Source organism: Rattus norvegicus, chromosome 12, assembly GCF_036323735.1.
Source record: "Rattus norvegicus strain BN/NHsdMcwi chromosome 12, GRCr8, whole genome shotgun sequence".
NCBI lineage: Eukaryota > Metazoa > Chordata > Mammalia > Rodentia > Muridae > Rattus > Rattus norvegicus.
The window spans coordinates 40,370,487-40,383,223 of NC_086030.1; the positions used below are offsets into that span (position 1 = coordinate 40,370,487).

Consider the following 12,737-nt stretch of genomic DNA (forward strand, 5'->3'; position numbering starts at 1 on the left):
CAGGACTTTGTCCAAGATGACCCACTAGGAAGCTAGCTAGCCTGTGACCCTACCCTGAGGCACCCACATGTCAGCCTTAAAGCCTGGTCCCTCATTGGGTCACCTAGGACTCTGTTTCCTCATCTGTGAAATGGGCTGTGACCAGACAGCTGTGTTTGTACCCCCTGGCTAGAGCTGCTATGTGAAGCAGTCCACCTTTGGTGGCTCCCAGTCCTGAACACTTGAGGCATAAGTCTGAGTCTGGCCACCCAGCTGCCTCTAAGTTCCCTCACAAAAAAAGGAGACAAGGGGCTGGGGATTTAGCTCAGTGGTAGAGCGCTTACCTAGGAAGCGCAAGGCCCTGGGTTCAGTCCCCAGCTCCGAAAAAAAGAACCAAAAAAAAAAAAAAAAAAGGAGACAAAACACAATCCCAGAGACTGATTTTTAGCGGTCCCGAAATACTGCCCTCTCCGCCTGTGTGCACCCCCCACCCCTGGGCGTGGGGTATGGATAACAGTGATGTTAACAGGCAAGACTCTGGAAGCACTCACTCAGCCTGAGATGGCTGCCTTCTCGTCACCATCCCAAGTCTGGTTGGCTCTCTCTTGAATGTCACAGACCTCCTGTCCACTGGGACCCCAGGACGCACAGGTAGGAATGTCCGGCATCCCAATGGGCAGGAGGTTTGCCTGCATGTAGCTGTGGTAGATAACACTGCCGTGACACACACGGGCACACCAAGACCCTCTCAGGTCCCTGTGTGTCCCCTGTGATTCTGTCTTTAACTGAGAACTGTCTAGCTGTTCCACCTCTGTGACCTTGCACTGCGGTCCATCCCTGCACATGGCCACCAGCCTTGGTCATAGCAGCTAGCTGATGGACACTGGGTGACCCCACTCACATCTCACTGGCCAGACTGGGCCCCCGGGGCCATTCTTTGGCAGTCAAATGGCAGTAGCCTGGCTGATCCAAGTAGACTGATAACTTGGATGGGTGGATGCTGTGGACCTATGACCTCTTGCCTGAGTGTTCCTCCATCCCTAGCTGCCTCCTAGAATATTCCTGACCACACAGTCTGACCTCAAGATACCTTGTACCTTGAATACATAGCCATACCATAGCAGGAGGGCAGAGAGGGATGTCAGCATTGACTGACTTTGTCCCCGAGGCCACCTGTCACTCCAAGGAGTATTTTGATAAGGACACACCTGTGACCCTGTCTCTTGGAGCAGCCTCTGTCCCCCAACCCCAAACCCCTGCTTCCTCCATCCTGTGCCTAACAGGGACTGTAGTCACCGGTGCCCTGACTCAGTCAGCTGTGGCCCCAGGGGGATGGGAGAACTCGTGTGCCAAAGACTCAGGGCCACATGGTCCTCTGACTTGAACATGAGTTGTGTGACTTGCTCCGTTCACTCTAGAGCCAAATGTCCCTGAAGGCACTTGATTTTTCCAGGCTGCCAAGGGAGCCATGGCACATCATGAGTCTACATTTGGAAGACCTTGGGCCTCAACCATCATGTTGGGCCACCCTGGGCCTGCTCCTTCCCTTCCCATGAGCCCAGTGAAGAAGAGGGGGCCCAGCACTCACAGCAGACATTACTAATCACAGACCCTTCCCCTCAATTTTCACAGTGTCAGGATTCTCTGCACTCTAACTCCTGAGCTACCAGGAACAGGCCAGTGAGAAGGGCCATGGTTTTGTTGTTGAGATGGGTATCTTACTATGTAGCCTAGGCTAGCCCTGCTAGAGCTCCTACCTCAGCCTTGACTGCTGGGATGACAGATGCATACAATTATCAGGTCTGGCCGAGAGCTCGGCTTGGACCCCTTCCATTTGCAGCCTAGCTCACCTGTCAATCATCATCTCTTTAGGGCCTATAGTCCTCCACTTGCCTCCTGAGGGCATCCCAGCTGACTCTCCAGCTGTGTGGCCTTGGCAACCTCTGAGGCTCCGCCCCAGCCCCACCCCCCATGTAAGATGAGGCTAGAGTCTTCCCCAAGAGGCTAAAGGACAACAGTCCTTTCTAGGACCCCAGGAACTATATCGACTGTGGATTCTGCAGGGAGTAAATTAATACAAGCAGCCATTACTAGACCAGCTTTTATTTTGGCCCTCGTACCCCGTCCGTGGCTGATTCTCTCTCCTACGCCAGAATCAGCTGGACTTTATCTTGTGCTTTGGGGAAAGGGGGCATCTCTACCCTTGCCCCCCCAGCTTCTGTCCTGTTCCTTTAGAGTTTGTAAACCCATCCCGCACGGACCAGAGTCTACACTTCAGGCCTCCAGCTGGGCCACTCCGAACGTCCTGAGCCGAGAGTGGGAGAGTTGAGGAGACCGTCCCCAGAGGCACTACCTGTGCAGAGAGCTGAGCCCAGGAGACAGAGGTAAGGGCCAAGTCAGTAGGCGCCTGTGTCTCCTGCTAGGGCCTGGCTCCCTAGGGACAATGCCACCCCTTCCAGCCAGCCAACAGTGACAAAAGTGGTGGGGGTGGGGATGGAAAAGACAGTGTCCTCTGTACTTCAAAAAACCCACAACCAAGCCCTGGCCCCTGAGCCAGCAGGGAGTCAAGAGGCTCTGGCAAGACAGAAGAACCCATGGAACCCCAGCTCAGGGCCTCCAGGGACAGAGGAGAAGGGGGGACCAGGTGAAATCTGTCAATAGGATGCCGAGATTGGAGTAGTGTCCTCCAGTCCCCGGGCGGGGCACTGAGGAGGACTGTAAACAAGACCCAGGTGGGGCTGCTTGTCCTGCCCAACACTCTGGAAGACAGCCAGCACTGTGGTGAGTGGGAAGTAGGCCCCGCTTGGAGGCTCACTGGTCACCTGCAGTGGCCAGGGACAGTGCCTGAACTCTCTCCCTGCAGGCATGGAATCAGTTGGAGGCCTGTCTCCTCCAGGTGAACCTGTGAGGAGCTGGATCCCAGCCCAGGCCTGAAAGGCCCTGCTCCTGCCCAAGCAGAGTTGTGAGGCCTGCCTGCAAAACTGGGCAAAGTCCTGCCTTAGCAGGATCCAGGCCAGAAGCCTTGGGGACCTATCCCATTCAAGCTCCACCCTCTACCTGCTGCTTTAGGCCCAGAGCAGCGGCTGAGACAGCAGCAGACAGCAGCTAGCAGGTTCAAGATTCTTGAGAGGCCGGGCACCAGCTGGACCCTGAGCCCCACAGCTCCAGGGCCATCGAGGTCCACCCAGGCCGCCCTGGGGCAGAGTCCTCTAGAAACCAGCTCCTTGGGCTCTAGAAGCACCTTCAGGTTCAGGTCCCAGATTCTTCTCAGAAGTGCATGCCTCTGACCCCAGGAGCCCAGATCTCCTGAGTCATGTGTCCTATGTCCCCTGGCTTGCATCAAAGCTCACAGCCATTAGGTCTCTTAAGGCTGGTCCTGGGTTTGAGTCTCACCAGAACCAGGATGGCAGGGGACTTCCAGGCTGGTGAGGCCTCCACGCCACTGATTCCTGAGGGCCCGCACCTCGAGTCCGTATCGCTCATGCAGCTGGGCGAAGGATACCGAGGGCCCGTTGGCCGCGGAGGCCCTGCGGCGGGGTGGCAGTGGTGGGCGGCGGGGGGCTACAGCGGGTTGCTCAGGCAGAGCGCTCCACACCGCCCGGCCGTTCTCCTTGGGTTTCGGGTTCAAAACCGTACTTGGGTTGGCGTCGGGTAAGGCGTTGGCCGGGCTTCCCTCGCGCATGGCTGCCAGCTGCTGCTCCAGCTCACGCACCACCAAGCGCAGGTAGTGGAAGCTGGCCCGGGACAGTGCCTTCACCCAGCCCTCCAGGGCGGCCTGGCTGTCCGCTGCCAGCACATAAGGCCGGGAACGGCCACCCGCAAAGCGCACGGCGAAGGCGAACTCCTCCCGGGCGTCCACCAGCTCCACCGTGCAGCCCTCCAGCAGGATGACGCCCAGTGGCTCTCGGCTCGATTCCGACTCGAAGTAGAAGAGTATGTTGCCGCGAAGCACGAACCACCGCCGGTGCGAGCCGGCCCCACGCCCACCACGTTTGTACAGGAAGCCCGCATTGTCCACCGGAGCGTCACAGGTCGCGTAGAAGGCCAGGCTGCGCTCGTTGAGTTTCATGGCCACGAGGCCTGCACCTGTCCCCAGCATAGGAGCAGAGGTTACTCCTAGGATCACAGACTCCCAGGCCACCAGCAGCCTCCTTCCCCATACCCACCCCAAGCCCGCGAACTCGAGTCTCACACGGCCACCTGGAGGGTTCCTGGTGCCCTTGACCTGGAAAGGTACATTAAGCATTCAGCTCGACAGACACTTAGCATAGGTTAGCTCCACTTAGCAATGACCTTGGATGGTATGGGCTAGTTTTCTGGTCGCATCCATGTGTCAGATGGGGAAACAAAGGCACAGCGAGGTCAGCCACAAAGCAAAGGTCACAAAACGAGCTGACTGGAGCCTTTGCTAGTGCCTGGAGGTCCCATGTGAGAGAGGGAGCCATAGGGAAGAGCATGATGGGGGTGGGGGTGGGGATGGCAGGTACAGAACGGCAAACACAAAGGTAAATCCTCCTGCTGTGGGGGCAGCAGGAGAGTTCTGGAGCTGCTGGAAAATAACCTAGATAAAATGCAGGATCAGTCCAGACTGTCAGGGAGGAAGGGACAGGGCATTCTAACACATGCCTCCCAGAAAGCACACACTGGGGCAGCAGCAGGCAGTAGGGCTTATCAGGGAGTGGCACGTGCGTGTGTTACCAGTGTGGCCACTTGGAGGAGACAGACCCTGCAACCAAGGGTCCCCTGTCACGACTTCACTTCACCCAGATGGCTGCCATCCTTTCAAAGAGTCAGGAATGCAGTAGGCACTCAACTAATGCCACCCCCTCTACGTCTGGAGGGATGAGGTCTGGGTGATGGCTCTGCAGGGCCAGGCTGTGCCACCTGACCTGGGTGGAGGGAGAAGCTGTTGCCAAACAATACTTTTTTTTTTTTTTTTTTTTTTTTTTTTTTTGCCACCTCATGCACATTGGAGTCAGGGACAGCTTCCTGCAGAACCAGAGGCTAACACCTGCTTGGCCCAGGGCAATGGGGCCGGAGCCTCAGCCCCTGAAGGCTCAGGTGAGTTCAATCCCCAGTCTGCCTCCTGCTGCTGTGTGGCTTCTTATGCCAGCTGTCCCTCTCTGTGCCTCTGTTTCCTTCTGCACGCATGACTCATACACCCCTCCGAAATCAGTCGCACGTGACTCACAGGCCCACTTCTCACGGAACCTACCGCAAGCCGCTCACTCCCGTCCCAAGGTGGCTCACAGTCTCCAGGCTGGGTCACCTCAGGGGCACACAGTCAGTCTCTCTGGACCTCTCCTTCTTTGTCTATAATATGAGAGCAGAACTATCGGAGTCAAGGTTATGGCAATGAGACTGGACACAGGGAACCGGGCCCTCTGTCTGTGGCAGCCGTTGACGGTATACTTGGCGGCGGCTCCACCTTTGTCCCTTCCTATCTGGCTGCCTCAAGGTAACATCACCTCTCTAGGGCCCTCCCCTGGGACCACAGAGGGACTCTTGCCTCCCGTGACTTCTAACTGCCTCTAGCCCAGCCCAACCCCGAATCTCAGCTCCTTCCCCAACCTCTGCCTGCCACCTGGCTACCTTGCTCAAATACACCAGACACTTTCCTCCCTGGGGTGCCTTCTTTTCCTACCTCCTCCCAGGCTTCACTATTGCCTAGAAGGAGGAGGTGGCACCCTCTGACCAAAACAGACCACCCGGCACTATCCTGCACCCCCGCTGGAAATTATACCTGGATCACTCATGCCTGCTCTGGAAGGGGAGGATTTTTCCGTCTGGATTTGAGTGTCCAGTGTGTAGTGTGTGCTCAGGAGCCTACACGACAAAGCAAACCGTTGTCAACATGAGGACTCTGGGACAAGGGGTGGTCCCCATCCCACATTCATAGATGTGAAAAAGACCAGGGCTCGGAGCAAACACCCCAGTGGGGCAGAAACCTTGGGTCCTTCTTCCCCACCTAGACTGACACTATCTTGCCTGGGGCCGGCCCATCAGCCATCCTCCCTCAACTGCCCAGGTGGGGGTACCCTGGCCCAAGGTCACCAACAGACAGAAGGCCCAGCCAGGTCCCTAGTCCTTGCCTGCTCTGGCTCGGCAAACACACAGGCTCTAGCTTCCCGTTGGAGGGAGCAAGCGCTCCCCACTTTCCAACTGTCCTGCTGTATTCAGGTTCAAAGTCTGCTAAGCGCACCAAGCTACAAGTAACAGGACCTAAGCAAGATACTTTAGGGACCAAGTTGCTGTCCCCGCTGGTCCAGGTTGGAAGACCAGTCACTGGCACTTCCCAGACCTCAGTTGCTTCAATGGGTTTCAAGGAGGCTCAGCTGAGCTAACATAAGGACAGCCCGTGACAAACTTTAGGGAGAGTATTCTAAAATAAGACAAACCCAAAGTGGCCCTCACACCTGCCATTCCAGCACTTGGAAGGCAGAGGCCAGCCTGACTCAGACACAGCAAGACCCTGTTTTGTTTTGTTTATTTTAAAACAAAAACAAAAACACCACCACCACCACCACCAACAACAACAACAACAAAAAACGGACACTTGCTTGGTATAGCGGTGCACACCTTTGATGCAAAGATATAGATGGATCTCTGCGAGGATAGTCTGGTCTACATAGTGAGTTCCAGGCCAGCCAAGGCTATGCAGTTAAGACTCTTGTCTCAAAACCAACAAAACCGGGGCTGGGGATTTAGCTCAGTGGTAGAGCGCTTACCTAGGAAGCGCAAGGCCCTGGGTTCGGTCCCCAGCTCCGAAAAAAAGAACCAAAAAAAAAAAAAAAAAAAAAAAAAAAACCAACAAAACCCACAAAAAGGCAGGACTGGCAAAACGGATAAAGGCGCTTGCTGCCACGCTTTCTGACCTGAGTTCGATTCCCAGAAACCAAGTGGAAGAATTAAAAGAACCGACTCCGGCAAGTTGTCTTCTGACCTCCACACGCGCACGCATAAACAAAAAATAAATATAGGAAAATCTAAGACAAGCGATGACCCCACCATCCGTGGGGTTACAGCTGGCCCCAAGGATAGGACTTGAGGGAAACTGAGGCAGTCACTGCTGCACAACCTCAAGTCCAGGCGGCGCTCGGCCCGGCCCTGATGGAGGCCGCGGGCGAGTCCCGGGCGACAGCTGCGCGGATGCCGTCCCCGTCGCAGTCCCCTCCCGCCCGGCCTTACCTAGAAGTGGGACAGACGCGATGGCCTGTCCCGCCCATGGCCCGGAACCACTCGGGGGCGGCTACGAGAGGGCGCTTTGTCTCCCGGAGGCCGAGCCGCGGCGACCCGCGGGCGCCCCTTTAACCCTGAGCGGCCCGCCCAGTAGGGTCCCGCCCCTGAAGCACATACGCCTGCTCATTGGTCAGCCCCACAAGACCCCGCCTCCTGGTTTGCCACGCCCCCACGCCCGCGCCTGAAAAGCACTCTTAAAGGGACCGTGCCGGGGTCAGGAGTCCCCAGAGTTCTGTCCCAGAAGACCTGAGGATTTGAGCTGAGGAAAAACTGGCGCAGCTAAGACACAAAGCTTGCGAGGCGGCGAGGCGGGTAAAGGCGCCTGCCGCCAAGCCTGGTGACCTGTAAGGTAGAAGGTTCCAGAGAACTGACTCCCACAAGTTGCTAACCATGGCGCGCTCAAGGTACACACAGTATCTCTGTGAGTTCGAGGCCAGCCTGGTCTACAAAGTGAGCCCAGAACAGCCAGAGCTACACAGAGAAACCCTGTCTCGAAAATAAAAATTAAAAAAAAAGAGAAAAAAGGAAAGAGAAAGTCTGCTGTAAACGCAGAGGATACCGAGCCATCCAAACACTTGCCCAGGTGAAGAAAGTTCTAGAAGTGAGCAGAGTTGGAGGACCACCGACCCACTGCACCCCTGCGTGACCTTCCAGAGCAGTTCCTCAGCTTCTCTGGGAGTCTATGTAAAATATACAGACAAAGAGTTACAGGGTGTGACTGAACTGCAAGCGCTTCCAGTGAGTAGGAATTGCTGGGGTTTCCCCTGCTTCCCAAAAATCACAGGGACCCGCCTCCCAGAATCCTTCACTTCCTGGTCTATCTGCCTCCTCTTCCTATCCGGAGAACAAGAGCAAAACAGGACAGACCAGGATTCCACAGCGTCTCACTAGCGCCTACTAAGGTGCAGACCGATCCAGAGAGAAATAGCCAAGAGTCAATCAACAAACAGTTCTAACTTGGTGTGAGGCAGGAATAGGCAACAGCAGGAGTACAGGGCTAAGACAAACTCTCAGGAATGGCCACTGAGGAGCAGCGACCTAACCCACTGGAGACCTGCACTTTTAGGAAGCCATATTGCGTAGGACCCTGTGAACTTTGGGAAAACTTTGCTTTGGTAGTAGTATTTGTGATTTCAGGCCTTGGGAGGAAGAGGTAAGAGGACTGTGTGTGTGTGCACACGCGTGTACATATATACGTACACATACATATATAGCTGTAGCAAGATTATGATTCAAAATTACAATTAATTAATAATTATTAAATAAATTGGTAGTTTATTAGATAAATCATTAATTTACTGAATAAATTAATTAGTAGACTAAATTGGTCTTGAACTCACAGAGAGCCTCTTGTCTGCCTCCCAATTTGGGGGATTTATTTCCCGCCCTCTGATGCCTCTCCCGTGGAGGATTTTGAGCATAAATGCAGTCTTTAGGGGGCTGTAGGACAAGAGGGAAGGCTAGGAGGCCAGTCATGAGGCTACTGCAGTGGTCTGAGCGAGTCATGATGGCAACTTGGAGGAGAGAGGGGGAGAGAAGTACGAAGTGGGCAAACTTTGTGCGTGCTTTTAAGATCTATGCAAGATTTCTTGATGGTTTTCTGTCGAGATGAGAGACTCCAAAAAGGAGTTAGAAATGGATCCATGTCTTTGGGCCTAAGTAACAGACATAACCAGAGCGTCTGGAAGGGGAAAGCCTAGGCGATGTTTTACCGGGCTGGAGCCAGAGGGGATCCATCTACAAAGACAAAACCAGCTCAGTACCTCACACCACAGGCGAAGGCTGACGCCAAACAGATTACGATCCCAACAGGAGGGGTCTTATGTTGACCTAGAAAACTTCTGAGGCGCTAAAGGGGAGTGCATTGGCATGTACCAGGCCCTGGTGGGATCGCCAAGCCTGAGGGACAGTCCCAACCTTCCTGAGGGAGGAAGGGAAGAAGGAAGGTTCTTAGTTGGTCTCGAGCCATTGATCAGTCAGCCAGTTGTCAGTCAGTTGTCAGTTGTCAGCTGTCAGCCAGTCAGTCAGCCACTTGTCAGTCAGCTGTCAGTCACTCAGTCAGTTGTCAGTCAGCTGTCAGTTGTCAGTCAGTTGTTAGTCTGTCAGTCAGTCAGTTGTTAGTCTTTCAGTCAGCTGCCAGTCATCTGGTAATGTTTGGTGGTTGTCAGTCAGTTCTCAGTCGCTAAGAGTCTCTTCAGAGGTCAGTCAGTCAGAGGTCAGCCATGTGTCTGATCAGTTAGGCAGCACTCAGTGAGTGGCCTGTCAGTTATCAGTCAGTGGCCTGTCCTAAGTGCCATTTAGCTTTTATCCAGTGGTCAGCCTGTTAGTCCTGGCTTGACTGGATTCAACATGGCGGCCGCTGTCAAACATACAGTTGTGTGTGTCCTGGAGCCACTAGCTGGAGAACCCAAGTGACGGAGAGAAGCGAAGGGCTCAGCTATGCCACCTCCTGCTCTGGCCTCCCCTAAAAGGAGCTGGGTTTTGTTGGCTGTGGCCCTGGAAGGTGTCTTGGCCATGGCACTTGCTTCAGAGATAGGCGTGGGGACAGGACCGGCCCATGAGGACAAAGCAGGTTGACTGTTGGGCGCCCTCCTAGTAGTGGAGGGGTTCGTGGCCATCTTAACTCCTCTCTCCTGCATCTCTCTCCCAATCTCATGTGGCTCCACCTCAGATGCAGGGGGCCTCGTGCTCCCTGGCCCCTGAAGGTGCAGGTGTGTAAACCACACAGGGTCACCTGGCAGGGAGGGGAGGCAATGAAGATGTCATCATCTATGCTGGGGGAGGGTGGTACAGCTGCTCTGGGGTCACCCACGCTCTCTGTAAGTGACCCCAGTAAATAAATCCCCCAATTGGACTTTGGGAGAATCTTTACTTTGGTCTCCTGAAGCATCACAGTCCCTATCTGGGGGAAGGACACATTTGTTTGTCTCCCAGGGAAAGTCTACATGAACATCGGAGGGACAGATACCCGAAGCAAACAGGGAGGCGTTTGTTCTTTATTATTTGTAGTTTTTATTGGTTTCGTTGTTGGTTTGGTTTGTTTTGGTTTTTGGGTTGTTCCAGGCAAGGTTTCTCTGTGTAGCCCTGGCTGTCCTGAAACTCATTGTGGACCAGGTTGGCCTCGAACTCACAGAGATCCACCTGCCTCTGCCTCCTGAGAGCTGGGATTAAAGGTGTGAGTCACCACTCAGCTATTTTTTTTCTTTTTCTTTTTCTTTTTCTTTTTTTCTTTTTTTCAGAGCTGGGGACCAAACCCAGGGCCTTGCGCTTGCTAGGCAAGCGCTCTACCACTGAGCTAAATCCCCAACCCTAGCTATTTTTTTTTTTAATTGAAGTGAAATTTACTTGAAAATTTGATTTCAAGACAACCAACTTGTCTGTGTTTGATTCATCCCCAATGTCACCAAACCACTACCTTGTCTGGTTGTGGGCAGGTTCGTTTGTTTGTTAAGACAGGACCTCAGGGACTGGAGAGATGGCTCAGTGGTTAAGAGCACTCACTGCTTTTCTAAAGATCCTGAGTTCAATTCCCAGCAACCCCCCCTCCCCCGCCCAGGGTGGACTTGGCTTAACTATGCTCCTGCCTCTACATCCCAAGTGCTAGAATTCCAGGCAAGCATAATCATGCCCAACCAGGAGCCATTTTTATTGCCTCAGAAGAAGATCCCAGGGCTGGGGATGTAGCTGCTCAGGGGTAGACAGTATCTGTCTAGCATGTGTGAAGCCCCAGGTTCGATTCCGAGCACCATAAAAAACGGGCAGCTTAGTCCCCACTGCCCCAGCCCTAGACAACCTCAGACAACTTTGCGTCTCTGTGGATTCCACCATCAGATGCACAGACTCCGGGTCATCCATTCCTGGTGGAGTTCCCTCTCCAGGGCTCAAGGCCAGGTCTTGCTGAAGTTGGCATTCTATCCTTTCCCCCAGCTGATTAAGGGCCCATCATGGTCACAGAATGCATTTTGCTTCTCTGCCTCTCCACCTGCCAGCTGGCTTCGTGTAGCCAATACCTCTGTAGCTGGGGACTGAGGAAGGGTGGAAGGGACCATGACTTAGAAAGGCCAGATAATGGAACTAGGGAACCAGCAATGGACTGTGGTCAAGGATATGGTTTTGCCTCCAAACCTCTTCTCTAATCCAGCAACTTCCTCATCCACTCCCTATCAGGATCCTTTTGGCTCTCCCTCTCCTTCTCTGACTCCCTGGGCCCTGGGCTCCATTCTCCACGGAGCAGCCTCAGGGTTCCTTTTGAAACTCTCCTCAAACCAAATCCTGCCCTTCTCTTGGTTAAAGGCATTATGGTGGCTCCTCGCCACCTCAGAACCAGACAGCTCCCTGCTAGCCCCAAAGCCTCCCTTGTATTGGCTCTGGCCACCCCTCCAACCTCTTCACAGCTTCCTCTGTGTTCTCCTATCCTCTGCCACCCGCCGCCCTCCCTATGTTCCAGAATGCTCTGTGCCCCAGACCTCTTCCTGCGTGCTGTTCCAGGAAGACTGCCCACATCCTCCAGTACCGATCCCTTCACTGGGTCACTTCCTCTTCAAGGGGGCAGATGACCCCCCAACCCTTCTTCTTACTGAGTTCAGTACCTGCCTTCCTTCCAGTCAGTCCCTCAGCCGGTAGCATTTAGAGAGCATCCTACTGTCCCACGTACTCAGAAAATAAGTTTAAAAAAAAAAAAAAAAAAAGGATCTCCAGGAGAGGCCAATGAGACGGCTCAATAGGTCAAGGAACCACTGAGACTCACAACTTGAGTCGGATCTCCAGGATCCACAGGGTGTAAGGGAAGAATCCACTCCCCACAGTTGCCCTGGGACTTCACCTGTGTGTGTGTGTGTGTGGAGGGGGAGCACAACAGAAAAGAAAAGTGTAATATTTTAAAAGTCCATACGGTTGGGGCTCAGGAGACGGTCAGTTAATAAGACACTTGCTGTGCAAGTATGACGACCTTAGTTCAGAAGCAGAGTCCAGATAAAGAGCCAGGCACCCATGTGTACTTTTTGGGTAGTGGTTTAGTCCTGGGGAGCTCAGGTCGGTTGGCCTTGTTGGTTTTTTTTTTTTTTTTTTTTTTTTTTTGGAGCTGGGGACCGAATCCAGGGCCTTGCGGTTGCTAGGCAAGCCGCTCTACCACTGAGCTAAATCCCCAACCCCAGCATTGTTGTTCTTATGGGATTGCAAACCCCTTCAGCTCTTTCGATCCTTTCTCTAACCCTCCAACGGGGACCCCATTCTCAATTCAATGGTTGGCTGCTAGCATTCGCCTCTGTATTTGACATGCTCTGGCTGTGCCTCTCAGGAGACAGCTGAGGCTCCTGTCAGCATGCACTTCTTTGCTTCATCAATCTAGTTTTGGTGGCTGTATATATATGAGCCACATGTGGGACAGGCTTTGAATGACCATTCCTTGTCTCTGCTCCAAACTTTGCCTCCATATCCCCTCCTATGACTATTTTTGTTCCCCCTTTTAAGAAGGAGTGAAGCGGGTTGGGGATTTAGCTCAGTGGTAGAGCGCTTGCCTA

General features: G+C 53.8%; 1 protein-coding gene across 6 annotated transcripts; it reads right to left on the reverse strand.

Moving 5' to 3' along the window:
* Positions 1-2,066: 2,066 nt before the first annotated feature.
* On the reverse strand, positions 2,067-7,835 carry Pheta1 (PH domain containing endocytic trafficking adaptor 1). Of its 6 annotated transcripts, XM_063271210.1 has the most exons (5): positions 7,168-7,832; positions 6,855-6,922; positions 5,723-5,805; positions 5,195-5,292; positions 2,067-4,065 (listed from the first exon to the last, which is right to left on the reverse strand). In XM_063271210.1, the coding sequence occupies exon 5, from the start codon at positions 4,046-4,048 to the stop codon at positions 3,344-3,346; it is 705 nt and encodes a 234-aa protein (XP_063127280.1). In that variant the 5' UTR covers positions 4,049-4,065; positions 5,195-5,292; positions 5,723-5,805; positions 6,855-6,922; positions 7,168-7,832; the 3' UTR covers positions 2,067-3,343. The 6 variants fall into 6 exon arrangements, with proteins under 6 accessions (XP_063127280.1, NP_001363745.1, XP_038945169.1 ...); NM_001376816.1 differs by lacking the exon at positions 6,855-6,922 and having other exon boundaries at positions 7,168-7,324; XM_039089241.2 differs by lacking the exon at positions 7,168-7,832 and having other exon boundaries at positions 6,855-7,156.
* Between the last annotated feature and the right edge of the window lie 4,902 nt (positions 7,836-12,737).

Bases quoted from the DNA above. Each gene is read 5' to 3' on its own strand.
- Pheta1 (XM_039089245.2), bottom strand. From the start codon at position 4,048: ATGAAACTCAACGAGCGCAGCCTGGCCTTCTACGCGACCTGTGACGCT.